The 13,544-nt window shown below is 42.0% G+C and overlaps 2 protein-coding genes and 1 long non-coding RNA gene across 3 annotated transcripts; 2 read left to right on the top strand and 1 right to left on the bottom strand.

The window, feature by feature from the left end:
* Nucleotides 1-327: 327 nt before the first annotated feature.
* Nucleotides 328-6,474, bottom strand: SARAF (store-operated calcium entry associated regulatory factor). Its single transcript, XM_053461688.1, has 6 exons — nt 6,276-6,474; nt 4,529-4,707; nt 3,005-3,407; nt 2,412-2,535; nt 1,753-1,874; nt 328-682 (listed from the first exon to the last, which is right to left on the bottom strand). Exons 1-6 carry the CDS (start codon nt 6,355-6,357, stop codon nt 657-659), a joined length of 936 nt encoding a protein of 311 aa, XP_053317663.1. The 5' UTR covers nt 6,358-6,474; the 3' UTR covers nt 328-656.
* On the top strand, nt 1,368-2,171 carry LOC128488800 (uncharacterized). The gene is made up of 2 exons (XR_008353903.1): nt 1,368-1,538; nt 1,728-2,171. It is a non-coding gene; the product is annotated as an uncharacterized LOC128488800 (long non-coding RNA).
* A 127-nt stretch (nt 6,475-6,601) lies between the features above and the next one.
* On the top strand, nt 6,602-9,581 carry LEPROTL1 (leptin receptor overlapping transcript like 1). The gene is made up of 4 exons (XM_053461692.1): nt 6,602-6,844; nt 7,375-7,450; nt 7,999-8,185; nt 8,790-9,581. The coding sequence occupies exons 1-4, from the start codon at nt 6,829-6,831 to the stop codon at nt 8,904-8,906; spliced, it is 396 nt and encodes a 131-aa protein (XP_053317667.1). The 5' UTR covers nt 6,602-6,828; the 3' UTR covers nt 8,907-9,581.
* Nucleotides 9,582-13,544: the final 3,963 nt, after the last annotated feature.

Raw genomic sequence — 13,544 nt, 5'->3', positions numbered from 1 at the left:
TAACACAAAAGGATTCAGTTAGCGACATCTGAGGTTTATGAAGTCACGTCCGATTGGACAGATCTAGTTTCTTTCTAGTCTGTTACAACCTGCTACCAAAATTATTGAGCACAGAGGTCAACCTATATATTGCTATATAGTATTACTGCAAAAAAAAAAATGAATATCATCATAAGCTAACTTTTCTTGGATCAGTCCCATATGCAAATGAGCACATTTTCACAGCGCTGGTTCAATTGAATATGGGGCTTTAAGGCACTAAAACATTTTTACAAAATGATTTATAACTTAAAAATTAATGTATGTAGTTGAAGATCATTTACCGAGCAATATTTTGTCTTCACAAATATTATTATTTATAGAAGTATATACTATGGTTATGCCAATATAAATTACATTTAAGTCACACCCATTTACAACAGTCAAGAAATCAGAAAGCAAAGTCACCTCTTCTATGACAAAAATATTATAGGCAAATAAACCAGTCACATTTTCACAAATCTATACTCTCTCTGGCATTACGCTTTTTTTTTTTTTTTTATACATATTCCATTGTCTAATTAAGTGCAACACGAATATATTCCAAGGTGTGGATGCGGCCAACATGTCGGACTTAAATTAGCAAAAATAAAAGCTGGCCAATCAGTTTTGTTTTCTTATCTTCTTTTTGTCCCTCCAAATCCTGTAAAATAAAGAGAGATTTGAGGCATTTAGTTTACTTTATAATGCTTCATTAACCTGGTGGACTATGCTTTAACAATACAAAAAACACAATTTAGAAAAACAATGTACTACAAATTGTTCTACATAAAGTGCTGTCCCCAAGGCTGTGAGTTAAATAGATTTGCACAAGGATGGCTTAAAAAACAAAAGTAGCAAATTATCAGTGCATCTGACAGAAATCTATAAAACGCTCGTCTAATACTAAATTGATTAATCAGGTTATCAAAACCTGCCTCGTAAGACAGACAAGGTTCTCTCCCTCCCTGTGCTGTGGGAGAGGTAAGCCCACACATCTAAAAGGCAGATGGGTCCAAAATAGGGACTTCAATTAAAGAGACTCTCCAGTGTCCCAGGTGGTATATTCAAGAAGGAATGCATATGTAAGTACAAATTCTTTAAACCTTTAGTAGAAGAGCTGCAGCAGAATGCCTCATTTGGGCAACAATGTTTTGAAATCAACAAAATCACATGTGCTAGGGGGTCCCAGAGGCAGCGATGAACATGACTAGGGGTAAGTATATCATGTATCAGGAGAAAGGAGCAGTGCATGGGGGGGATGGGAATTCTGGAGAATGCCTCCATGTATTTGTAACAGGGGCCACATGTAAATTTTAAGGGACCACTGGCTGGAGTGCTCCTTTAAAGGACTGGCCATCTAAAAATGTCTTTACGTTGTATAAAATATTACTTACTGTTCCCAATACCCAAGCATAGTTTTCTTTTACAGACTCCCAGAGTTCTCTTTTGTGCAGATTGTATCCCTACATTCATGGCACTATCCCCCTTTGGAAATGTTCTTGCACTTGCAAATTCAGGTAAGCTCGTTTGAGCAGGGCCCTCCTCACCTGTTGTCTCTGTTAGTCAATTTGTTATGTTGCATACTACTTATGTCCTGTCTACCCATTGTACAGCGCTAGGGAATTTGATGGCGCTAGATAAAACAATAAATAATAATAACGCTATTCATTTGGCCCATCTAGTTTGCCCATGTGTAATGATTTCAGAATTTATTCCTGACAATTTTCCTACCTGATGCCGTTCTTGTACCGGAACTCTCTGGTGCTCTGGATGGCTGAGAAGCTCCATACATTGGACCCGAGTATGAAGGACCAGTCCAGGTGTTGAAATAGGGAGACTGGCATGGCTGCGCTCTTAATACAAAAATAAAAGCCAGAAAGTCTGTTGAGTACTGAGGGACTATCATACAAAAACACACAATAGTGGTTATTAATTATGTTTGAAAGGGGAAAATATTATACAGAATTCTCTTTCCAGAGGACAAAACTATGTTCCCCCAGTGATGTGACTGATGCTATATGCTGTACTCAGGGACGTCAAGTACATCTCAATGAAAGACAGAATTTCAGTCCCCACCTTCATGTGTTAGTAAATGTTACACCTTTGTTCCAACATTCTGTAAATAGTAAAAGTTTATTTAAGTAAAATAACCTGTCTGATGCCATTGGCAAGCTGATCCAATGTTGACAAATCCCATCAGTCTCTACTCTGTTCAGCTTAAAATAATAAACAGTACTGCTATCGCTACAATGGATTAAAAATGAAGCCACTAGCCATTAACCTTAGCTGAGATCATGAGAGCAGCTGGAGTCCTACCGGACACAAATATATATATATATACATATATATATTCTATAATGTTATGTGTGCATGTATATCAAAATGCTCACCTCCGATTACCAAACAAGTATCCCAGTACACCACCAGTTCCAAGGCCAGTCCAGAAACCAGGCCCTTGGGTAGCATGGCTGCCAAATGTATTGGTACCACTGGAATCATATCCTGTTGAGGTGCCTAAGAAAAAGCAACATTATTATGAAACCATAAGGCATCTGACGTAGTCTGCCTTTTCTCTACACTGTTTTCCAATATTCTTTTGCTGGGGAAAGACATCATGCTATTCAGAGGCATTGTCTGGACTGCAGTATCTATCCTATTTGGCCTTCACGTGGTTAAAGGTGCTCTGCAAGATTTAAAATAGACTACACTTTATCGTCTGAGAGGTATGTGATTCATGCGGTATTTCTGTTGACAAGGACTTCCTCATATTACCTTAACTGGCATCACCCCACTTAAAATCACAGTATTTGGTCCTCAGTTATGCCCAAAAATATCCCTTTTCACAAACTACAAGCCAATTAGGACAACAATGTTCTATGTCAGTTAAAGATCTGCTAGAAAATGAGTAAAAATAAAGATATGTTAAGTTCTGACCTTATAACCTCTACTGGAATAGATGTACAGAAATATGATCTATGTATACCTGTGAAGCCGGACTTAAAACCGGGTGGAGGAGGGGCGCTAGCATAGCCTTGGTTTCCATACTCATCGGGCTGAGGTTGTTGCTGCATTGTAGGCCCACTCAGGAATAACTTGTATACACCAAAAGCAAGCAGCAGAATCACTATGATGACAATTGCCCCACTGCCTTCAGATGAGGAGGAAGGAGAGTTCCAGCTTGAGGAGCGTCCTTGAGAAAACCCAAAACCCCCTGAGTTGTAGCCATCATTAGACCTCCTTTGGCCCTCATCTGTGAGATCAAGAGTGTACTCTAATCCACAAGAGCCCCGTAGGATGTAGGGATCCTCAGGGTAGTCGAAGCCCTCACAATTCACTTCCACTTTTCCAAAACGATAAGCATTGCCCAGGTCCACCTTGCATTCCCACTGAGAAAAGAGTTCAAAGAGAAAGTAGTGTTTCATTAAATGTTTGGATTATATCTATCTATCGATATAAACACACACACCAATAAATCACAAATTCAAGTATATTGTTTTGGAGCTTGAATATTTTTTTAGATCTATTACTTCATTGTGTAGTAGATCCCAGTTTATTCACATTTGTGTCTCAATGTCCATGATTTGTGGGCCTATGGCAATGGCGTAGACAGGGCAGTGTTAATGTCAGTCCCAAACCATTACTGTATTTATGTATGGCGTAAAAATCTATACACCGATCAGCCATAACATTATGACCACTGACAGGTGAAGTGAATAACACTGATAATTTTCTTATAACGGCACCTGTCAATGGGTGGGATAATAAAGGCAGCCAGTGAACATTTTGCCCTCAAAGTTGATGTGTTAGAAGCAGGAAAAAAAGGCCAAATTGGGATGGCTAGACGACTGGGTCAGAGCATCTTCAAAACTGCAGCTCTTGGGTGTTCCCAGTCTGCAATGGCCCAAGGAAGCAAAAGCGACGTGCACGTGTGGGTGAAGGCTGGTCAAATTGCTGTAAAAAAGATAACACTGGTTCTGATAGAAAGGTGTCAAAACACACAGTGCATTGCAGTTTGTATGGGGCTGCATAACCACAGACCAGTCAGGGTGCCCATGCTGCTGCCGAAAGTGCCTACAATGGGCACATGAGCAAAAGAACTGGACCGCGGAGCAATGGAAGAAGGAGGCCTGGTCTGATGAATCATGCTTTAATGTACATCTTGTGGATGGCCGGCTGCACGTGGGTCGCTTACCTGGAGAACACATGGCACCAGGATGCATCCATGGCACCACCTCGCAACTTACAGGACTTAAAGGACCTGCAGCTAACGTCTTGGTGCAAGATATCACACTTTCAGAGGACCAGTGGAGTCCATGCCTCAATGGGTCAGGGCTGTTTTAGCAGCAAAAGGGGGACCTACACAATATTAGGCAGGTGGCCACAACGTTATAGCTGATCAGTCTATAAAGAAGGCATTAACCGGGCGATAGAAAGTAGCACAGATGCGATGTACATCCACAGACACTTTAATTAATGCAAAAAAACATTCCAAAGCAAAAACCGTTACCTGGACATCATAGCCATCCCAACCTCTGTTATGGCACTGGACCACCTGTGGTAACACAGCTTTGCATCCGGCACTTCCACCAATGCACTTTAGCTGTGGGACGGGGGATGTACGACGGGCATTGGTGTATCTCTCGGCATATAGAGTGATTGCCTGGATATCCCTCAGCAGGACTCTCTCTACAACAAAACAGACAGATTTCATGGATGTTATTGGCAAAACCCACTCCATCTTGCTGGAGCTTTGGAACGTTGAATGTTAGAATAAAAGATTACGGCATCAGAAGCAAAAACGCCATTGAGTTCTACCTTAAAACTCATACTTGAAAAAACTCTGGAATGACAATCCTGTCTGATAACCCGAAGAGAACAAAGCAAGAGCTTTATATTAATGCAATGTCTTACTTGCATCTTTAACTGGCCTTAGGCTATCAGATAATGAGTTAACACATCTGGGGTTATTAATGCAAACAACGATAACTAAAAAAAAGGTAATTTCATGGTCATTTTTCTAACTATATTAGATACGTTGGTGCATACTCCCAGTCTGTCCTGGTCTTATATAATAAGCATGCAAACCCTATATATTATATATTTTTTTCATATACAGGGTTACATATATAGATATTAGATCTAAGATATGAACACATGTGGACTAGCTATTGTGATAAGTGCGTAATAACAATATCTGTGAAGTCTCTGGCAATCATATTTTAACCCCTCTGTGACGGGACTGTTTGTGAAATTTTGTACCCTTCGTGGCAATGGCTGTTTTAACATTTCTGCTCTCATTTAGTGTACCCACAGAAGGACTTTCTTTATATACAATTATTGTGATCATATCATATAATGTAAAAACAAAACACTTTTTCTGACTTTTACTCATCTACAAAAGCTAATGAAAAAAAGTGCTAAATAGATTCTATTAATTGTCCTGAGTTTAGAAATACCTAATTTTTAAATTTATTTTTTGTAAATTATAGAGCAAGTAGCGTATTGCCATTTTATAAAGGTGTAAAACACCCCCTTCCATTCTACACTTTATACTTATTTTTGTACTTTGGGGGCGAATGTGATCACTCCAGCACCCCAGCACATTTTTTTTAGCTGAATGATTTCAGCAACACTGGCTGAGCGAAGAAAGCAATCGTTGGCTCATATAACCCCATGACATGTCAGGCACGTCAACTGTCACCAACTGTACGCATTTCTGAGACGTCTTGCATGTCAAAAGTTGTTATGGGGTTAATTTCTTTTTTGTTGAGCGTTTTCTTTGTTACCAGAAGAATACTTTATTTACATTGCAAGTTCAGTCTGAAAAGTTCAGTGGTGACATATTCTTAATGCTGAGTGAAACAGAAACCGACATCTTATTTCAGATTTATAAATAAAATCAACAACTTTTTATTGTCGCTTTTTCTTTTCCTACATCATTTACTTTTACTTTACCCAGAGGGTGGTAGATAAGTGGAATGGCCTGCCGGCAGCCATAGAGGCTCATGCAGCGAGGGAATCTAGACAAGCACGGGATAGACATATGGCTATCCTGAATCTAAGACAAGACGAAGGACTGATCAGAATCCCAACGTTTTTAGTGACGAGTACCACCAGTGTCCAACTATTTCAGTAACCAACATATAGCGGGCGAGCTACTGCTGAACTACAAACCCTACGACTCTCAGCCAGCATGCTTAACCCTATCCGCAGTTAAATGATTACCGGGCACAGCCACACATTATTGAACCTACCATGCTGGTTCCAGCCCTGAACCCGAGACAGCTGCAGGACAGAGAGGAGGGACAGGACAAGGACCATGCCAGCTGCTGCCATCTTCACACACTGCGTTATATCACTAAGAACACGGATAATTCCCGTCACCAAGCGCTCCTTGCACTGCGTTTCATCAGCTGGCCTAACGTTGTCTTCCTCTTCCCCTCACCTGTCAGATTGCTACTGGCTGGTCGCAGAAAGGGGGCGTGCACATGTGATCTCATCTGACGCTTCGTGTAAGTTCTCGAATAAAGTTGCGCGGTACAAAACAGATAGGAAAAAAAACAATAAACAAAAGAAAGGAAGCACATCCGGCGGAAGTGGTGTGATCGTTGTTGTCATCGGAGGTCTGGTCAGCCGGGTAGTCAGCTGCCTGGTTCATTACATATTACGCGTTAACGCAATTGGCGAGGGGATTATCTCAGTGGAAAGTCTTATGATCCTACAGGCGTGCGTATAGTACACATATCTGCAGTCATATAGTTACCTATTTACGGGATACATCTTGGAAGCTGAACTCTCGTTTCCTCAATGGCTGGTATTAAAGGTAATGCTGTCTCCCATAGTTTGCATCACAATGTGCAAGAAAAGTGAGAGTTATACATCTGCATTTTTGCATTATGACGTTATAACTAACCAAATTTTCCTTCCTTCTTATACCCCCCCCCAAAAAAAACCTCTGTTTATTGCATAGAACAATATGCCAGACACATCATGCAACTCTGGTAAAGATGAGAATATCAACAACCTAAAGTTTTAAAATAAAGTCTAAGGCGTTCACTGCACACGCTTATGCCGGTGCTTAAGTGTAATAGTCATGCTTTGTGTTACAGAGAGATGAAGATGTGATATTTAAGTGACTTTAACCCGCATGATACTTAAAGTGGCACTAGAACCGGCATTCCAGCTCCTCCAGAGGCTACATGTCTGTAACAGAGGCCCTCTTGTGGCTTGCTCCCTCATAATTTAACCTCTTAAATTGGGGTTGTAACCAGTAATTGGGCTTTAATGTTTCCGTTTTTTTTGTTGTTTTTGTGTTAGTAAATGAATGCTTAATGCTTTTTGTTTTGTATGCAGCTCTGATCAGCCTCTCCTTCGGTGGAGCAATTGGACTGATGTTCCTAATGCTTGGATGTGCCTTGCCACAATATAAGTAAGCCTGCGTTGTATATGTATGGAAACTTTTTTGCTGTTTAAATCCCTAGATCTATACTACCATTGCCTTCCACGCAGAAGTCTGATGTCCGTGTCAATGAAGTCCCCTGGCTTATGAAGTCTGGGCAGGCTGAGATATTTACTTTAAATTCTTCATGAAATAAGCGTACAAAGAATAGCAAGAGTTACTGAACTCCTATGAATTCTCTATTTTTGTGGTTCAGTCTCTAAAGAAAATCACTAATAAACAAACAATAAATGTTAACATTAAAATTTATATTTTGCAGTGCCAAAAAGCTTTTAGCATAAGTGCTGTTCAAAACATTGTCATGATTGAAAGCAAATTTGGTGAAGATGATGCCTTCATTGGCTGAAGGCTGACGTATAATGGATTGCAAGCTTTATTATTATTATGATATGCCTGAAGAAGAGACCTAGATGAGACAACTCTTATCTTATAAACATTGTCATACTGATTGAAGTATCGTCTGTTCTCTGATTTTGAATATGTAATTTTGAATAACTATTTCCACCTTTTCCCTTTAGCCAATATTGGCCACTCTTTGTCCTGTTCTTCTATATCCTGGCTCCCATTCCATACTGCATAGCGAGGAGGGTGGTCGATGAGACCGATGCTGCTAGCAATGCCTGCAAGGAACTTGCTATATTCCTTACCACTGGCATAGTTGTCTCTGCATTTGGACTGCCCATTGTCTTCGCCCGAGCGACCCTGGTGAGTTGCGTTGTTGGTTCTTGCATATCCAGTTTTTTTTTTTGTATGTGTTTATACTTAGGAATAATGGTGGAAACCAAATATATATTGTGATATTTGGGTTGACCCTCTGAGCAACTCTCTTTTCTCTAATGAGGCTTTTATTAGTGACCCCTCATCAATTTATGGTGGGGTTAGCTTGAACCTCTCCACCTGCCTAGAGACCATCATGCAGTGAGAGAAGTACAGAATTGGCTGCCATACGTTTGCCAAATTGTAAATTATTATTTGATCTACATAGCATATTATTGACAGTGTATCTACATGAATAGTATTTTCAATTTATGCCATGAAATCTCCATAACTAGACAGCGTTGTGGAGGGGAATTGTAGGGCCAGTGATACAGTGATGTAACAAACACGAGGCTTATGGGTCAAAATGTTATTAAACAGCATTATTAAAGTGTATTACTAATACCTTCATCTTGACATAAACCTCTGTTGTAAGCCACTAGATGTCCCTATCAGAGTATGAGTATGTCAGAGTATCTGCCTGGAATCGCAGCACGTGTTCAGATATTTTGTAATGACTTCGGTTTCAATGGGTATCTTGTTCTCACTACAGATTCTGTGGGGGTCGTGTGCGCTGGTCCTCACTGGGAACGCAGTCATCTTTTCTACCATATTAGGATTTTTCTTAGTCTTTGGAAACAACGACGATTTCAGTTGGCAGCAGTGGTGAGGAGCTATCACAGAACTCCTGCCCGTGAGGAGTTGGTCAGCGAAGATCCATCCAGCCAACAGGACTGGCAGAGAGCAGTGATATCTCCTGCTTCACCCTGGGAGTAGCATGCGGATTGTTACCACACCTTTTTACTCATGCTTTCGCCTGGACTTGCAGACTGGCTCACAAGGAAAAGCGCTTTAACCAAGAAAACGTCCTTCTTCCTTGACATCTCTTTCTATCTGTTTGTTTCTTATTGTTAATCGTCTGTAGTCTCTTTTTGTTTTTCCTTTTTTTTTTATATTTAGCACTGGCTTCTACAGTACATGTTTTGAAGCCCCATTTGACACTGGACTAGATTTTATTCCCATTCATTTGTAGCATGAGAAATGCCGTAGAAGCAGACACTTTTTTGATAAGATATCGTATTAGATGCTTTGACAGTCGAGTGGAATTCCCTTGTCAACAAAATCAATAAACATGTTATTTATTTATGTTTTACTTGCCCTCCCGCTAGAAACATTTGAGTTGTGCTTTTATTTGATATACTTAATGTGGGCATAAAAGGAAAGGGTATCTATGTGTGTATATACAGTATATATTATTGCACACTACCATTCAAAAGTTTCTGATAAAGGGCCTCTGTACTATTATGATCACATTCCATTAAAAATCAGCCGTTTCCAGCTACAATAGTCTTTTTTTTTTTTCCCCCAACATTAAGAACATCTACACTGAAAACTGAAAATTTGCTTTCCTTTAAAAAAACAAGGACGTTTCTAAGTGATCCCAACTTTTGTTGAAATATGAATTTTTACAGGAAGGTGCATTTTGCTGCCAAGGCAAGTATATAAGTGATTGTTATTTTAAAGGCAATCTTTCATAACTAAAAACATTTGTGGTATACTTCTTATGTATGTTAGTGTGTTAGTGTTTTGTGTGTCTTAGAGCCTCACGGTATATACTTTCTTCATTGTATGATGGACTTTGGTTTGGGAAACGTTATAGCAGGTAATGTTAATAGTTTTCTTTAGTGCGGGTTTTTTTTTTATTATTCCCTTACAATCAACACTGTTAATTTCTGTTGTGCAACTGTGTTATTAATTTATATAGCGCCATCATATTGTTAACTATTTTTTTTTATAATTTTTTTACATTTTCTTTACTAATCACATTGTGATTAGAAAGCTGGGCTCCATTGACTTGCATGGTTGAATGCAGTACCTGTATTCAACCTGCAAGTAGAGCCAGAGTTCTCAGGAGGGTCTGGAGAACTCTTTTCAACTCCTTCTTGTGAGTGGCAAAATCTCGCAGTGGCGTTTGTGACCGCTCTCCAGAGCGGTCATAGCGCGTGCTGGGATGGGTGTTCGGTGTCACTGAATGCCTCGCCATCGTTGATCGCCTCCTAAACTCAGTGCTGCTGAATGCCTCGACACCGTTTGGGTGCAGAAAGCGAACGTAGTCATGACGGTCCTGGCATGTCAATTGTCGTAAACCGTTTTTCACCTGACGTGTCAGGACCATCAATTGTCATCAAGGGGTTAAATTCCCAACGTTTTGCATAACAATTGTAAATTACACGCATTTAGTGACCAGCTTTGAGAATATTAATTACCTGCCATACCTACCAACTAGGGGCGTAACTAGAAACCACTGGGCCCTAATGCAGAAATTTACCCCGGGCCTGTCTGTGCCATCTTTTCCCCTTGCCCCCCCGCCTTTCAATATAAAACATATGTAAACACACAAATAACACACACTCACATCACACCTCACTAACACACGCTCCATCGCACCCCACTTAAACATCCATGGTCTCTCTCACACACAGGTATACATCCATCCTCACATACACAAAAGTATACATCCATGTTCACACACAATTACACATCCATGCTCACACATATGCACAAGTGCACATCCATGCTCTCACACACACACACATCCATGCTCTCTCACACACATCCATAGTCACACACACAGGTAGACATCCATGCTCACACACACAATTACATATCCATGCTCACCTATACACAATTACACATCCATGCACACACACTAACACCATTACACGTCCATGCTCTCACACACTCACTAACAAAATTACAACCATGCTCACACACACACACACACACACACACACAATTACACATCCATGTTCACACACAAAAGTACAGATCCATGCTCACATACACATCCATGCTCACACACACACATACTTGCACATGAATGCTCTCACATGCACAAAATAACACATCCATACAGTTACACATCCATGCTCACACATACACACAAGTACACATCCATGCTCACACATACACAAAGTACACATCCATGTTCACACACAAGTACACATCTATGCTTATGTACATAAAAATACATTATATACACACATATACATATACATATGTATATATATATATACACACACATATACATACATCCCACCTCCCTCCCGCCCTAGCTTACCTCTCACCGCTCCTGCAGCTTTCCCTCTGGCTGCTCGCGCACACTGTGCGGGCAGCCTCGGTTGCACCCCAGGGTCACGTGACGACACGTGATCCCCGATACGCCCCTGTCTCCCCAAACCAGTTCAAAATAGTTTAGAAAGGACCCTTGCTACTTGCTCACACATGCTAACACTTACAGACAGTTACACATCCATGCTCTCACACACACATACACTTACACATCCATACTCACACACACTATCACAATTATACATCCATGCTCACACACACAATTACACATCCAGTCTCACACATAAATACAAGTACACATCCATGCTCTCTCTCACACACTTACACATCAATGCTCACATACACTATCACAATTGCACATCCTTGCTCACACACACTATCACAAATACACATCCTTGCTCACACATACACACAAGTACACATCCATGTTCACACACAAAATTACACATCCATGCTCACACACACTAACACAATTACACATCCATGCCCACAGATACACACAAGTACACATCCATGCTCACACACACACACACACACACACACACACACACACACACACACACACACATCCATCCATCCATGCTTTTATACATATATATATATATATATATTATATATACACACATACCACCCACACTTACCTCTCACCGATCCTGCAGCTTTCCCTCTGGCTCCTCGTGTACACTGTGCGCGTAGCCTCGGTTTTGCTGGAGGGTCACGTGACGTCACATGACCCCCAATACGCCCCCTGTCTCACTTTGCCGGTTCAAAATAGTTTAGAGAAGACCCTTCCTTCTCGGATCAGTGAGACAATGCTAAAAAGTTTTAAATATGGGTTATACACAGAATCAAAGACCACGTACTAATGCAACCCTCTTTCTCCACAACGGCTTGCTGTCAGGACCAGGGCGAGCAGGTCGGGTAGGAGTCCATGTGCAGGGGATACAGGGAACTCTGTCTGTACCCCTGTATGCATGGTGACACTGAGATAGGTACAGACAGAGTAGCAGGACTGGATAGGACGAGAGACAGGAGCTGAGGCAGGTACAGGCTCGGGAGCTGGGGCAGAGAGACAGGAGCTGAGGCAGGTACAGGCTCGGGAGCTGAGGCAGAGAGACGGGAGCTGAGGCAGGTACAGGCTCGGGAGTTGAGGCAGAGAGACGGGAGCTGAGGCAGGTACAGGCTCGGGAGCTGAGGCAGAGAGACAGGAGCGGAGGCAGGTACAGGCTCGGGAGCTTAGGCAGAGAGACGGGAGCTGAGGCAGGTACAGGCTCGAGAGTTGAGGCAGAGAGACGGGAGCTGAGGCAGGTACAGGCTCGGGTGCAGGTACAGGTACAGGTCCAGGCTCGGGTGCGGGCCCACTGGCAGGTAAGCCCAGAGGCAGGTTCAGGCACAGGTACAGGCTTGGGTGCGGGCCCACTGGCAGGTAAGCCCATAGGCAAGTTCAGGTACGGGTCCAGGTACAGGTACAGGGACAGACGAGGCCCACTGGCAGGGCGGACGGGAACGGAGGCCCACTGGCAGGGCAGACGGGAACAGAGGCCCACTGGCAGGGCGGACGGGAACGGAGTACTACTGGGCCAGGCACGTGTACAGGCTTATGCACGGGTACTGGATCATGCACGAGTACCGGCACGGGTTCAGGTAGCGGCTCAGAGCAAAGCAGTCCTTACGTCAATGCCAAGGCCCTGACTGAAGGGCAGGGCAGGTCTTTTAAAGGCAGGGCTTCCCTCAATTTATGAGGCGCAGCTGTACCTGATAATCAGGTTCAGATCACTCCAGAGGGAGGAGAGTGGCCACTAGCGGAAGCAGATGTATTAGCCTGAAGTATAATTCAGCCATGGTTCAGGCGGCAGAGAGTGGACCCTAACAGTTGCAAAGATTGTTGAGGATTTCAAATAGAAGGTGAGGAAGAAGAAGAGCCTTGAGATGGAGCATGTTTGGGTAAGTGGTTTCAAAAGAAAATTCAGAAAAATGCTGGTCCTTTAACAGCAGATTCTTTATATCCAACTGCTTCCAATGGTATTGCAGGGTATTTGTGTAACAGACTAGCTTGCCCAAGGCATGGGCCATGTGCTGGCTTAATTCCCAATTTATATGTGGAAATCCACTGGGTGACTATGCGGTGCATGTATATGAGTGGTGGTTCTGAGTAAAGCAACACAATATCCATTCA

Source organism: Spea bombifrons, chromosome 1 (genome assembly GCF_027358695.1).
Source record: "Spea bombifrons isolate aSpeBom1 chromosome 1, aSpeBom1.2.pri, whole genome shotgun sequence".
Lineage (NCBI taxonomy): Eukaryota > Metazoa > Chordata > Amphibia > Anura > Pelobatidae > Spea > Spea bombifrons.
The sequence above is the reverse complement of the archived record's forward strand: the minus strand, read 5'-3'. Positions and strand labels throughout refer to the sequence as shown.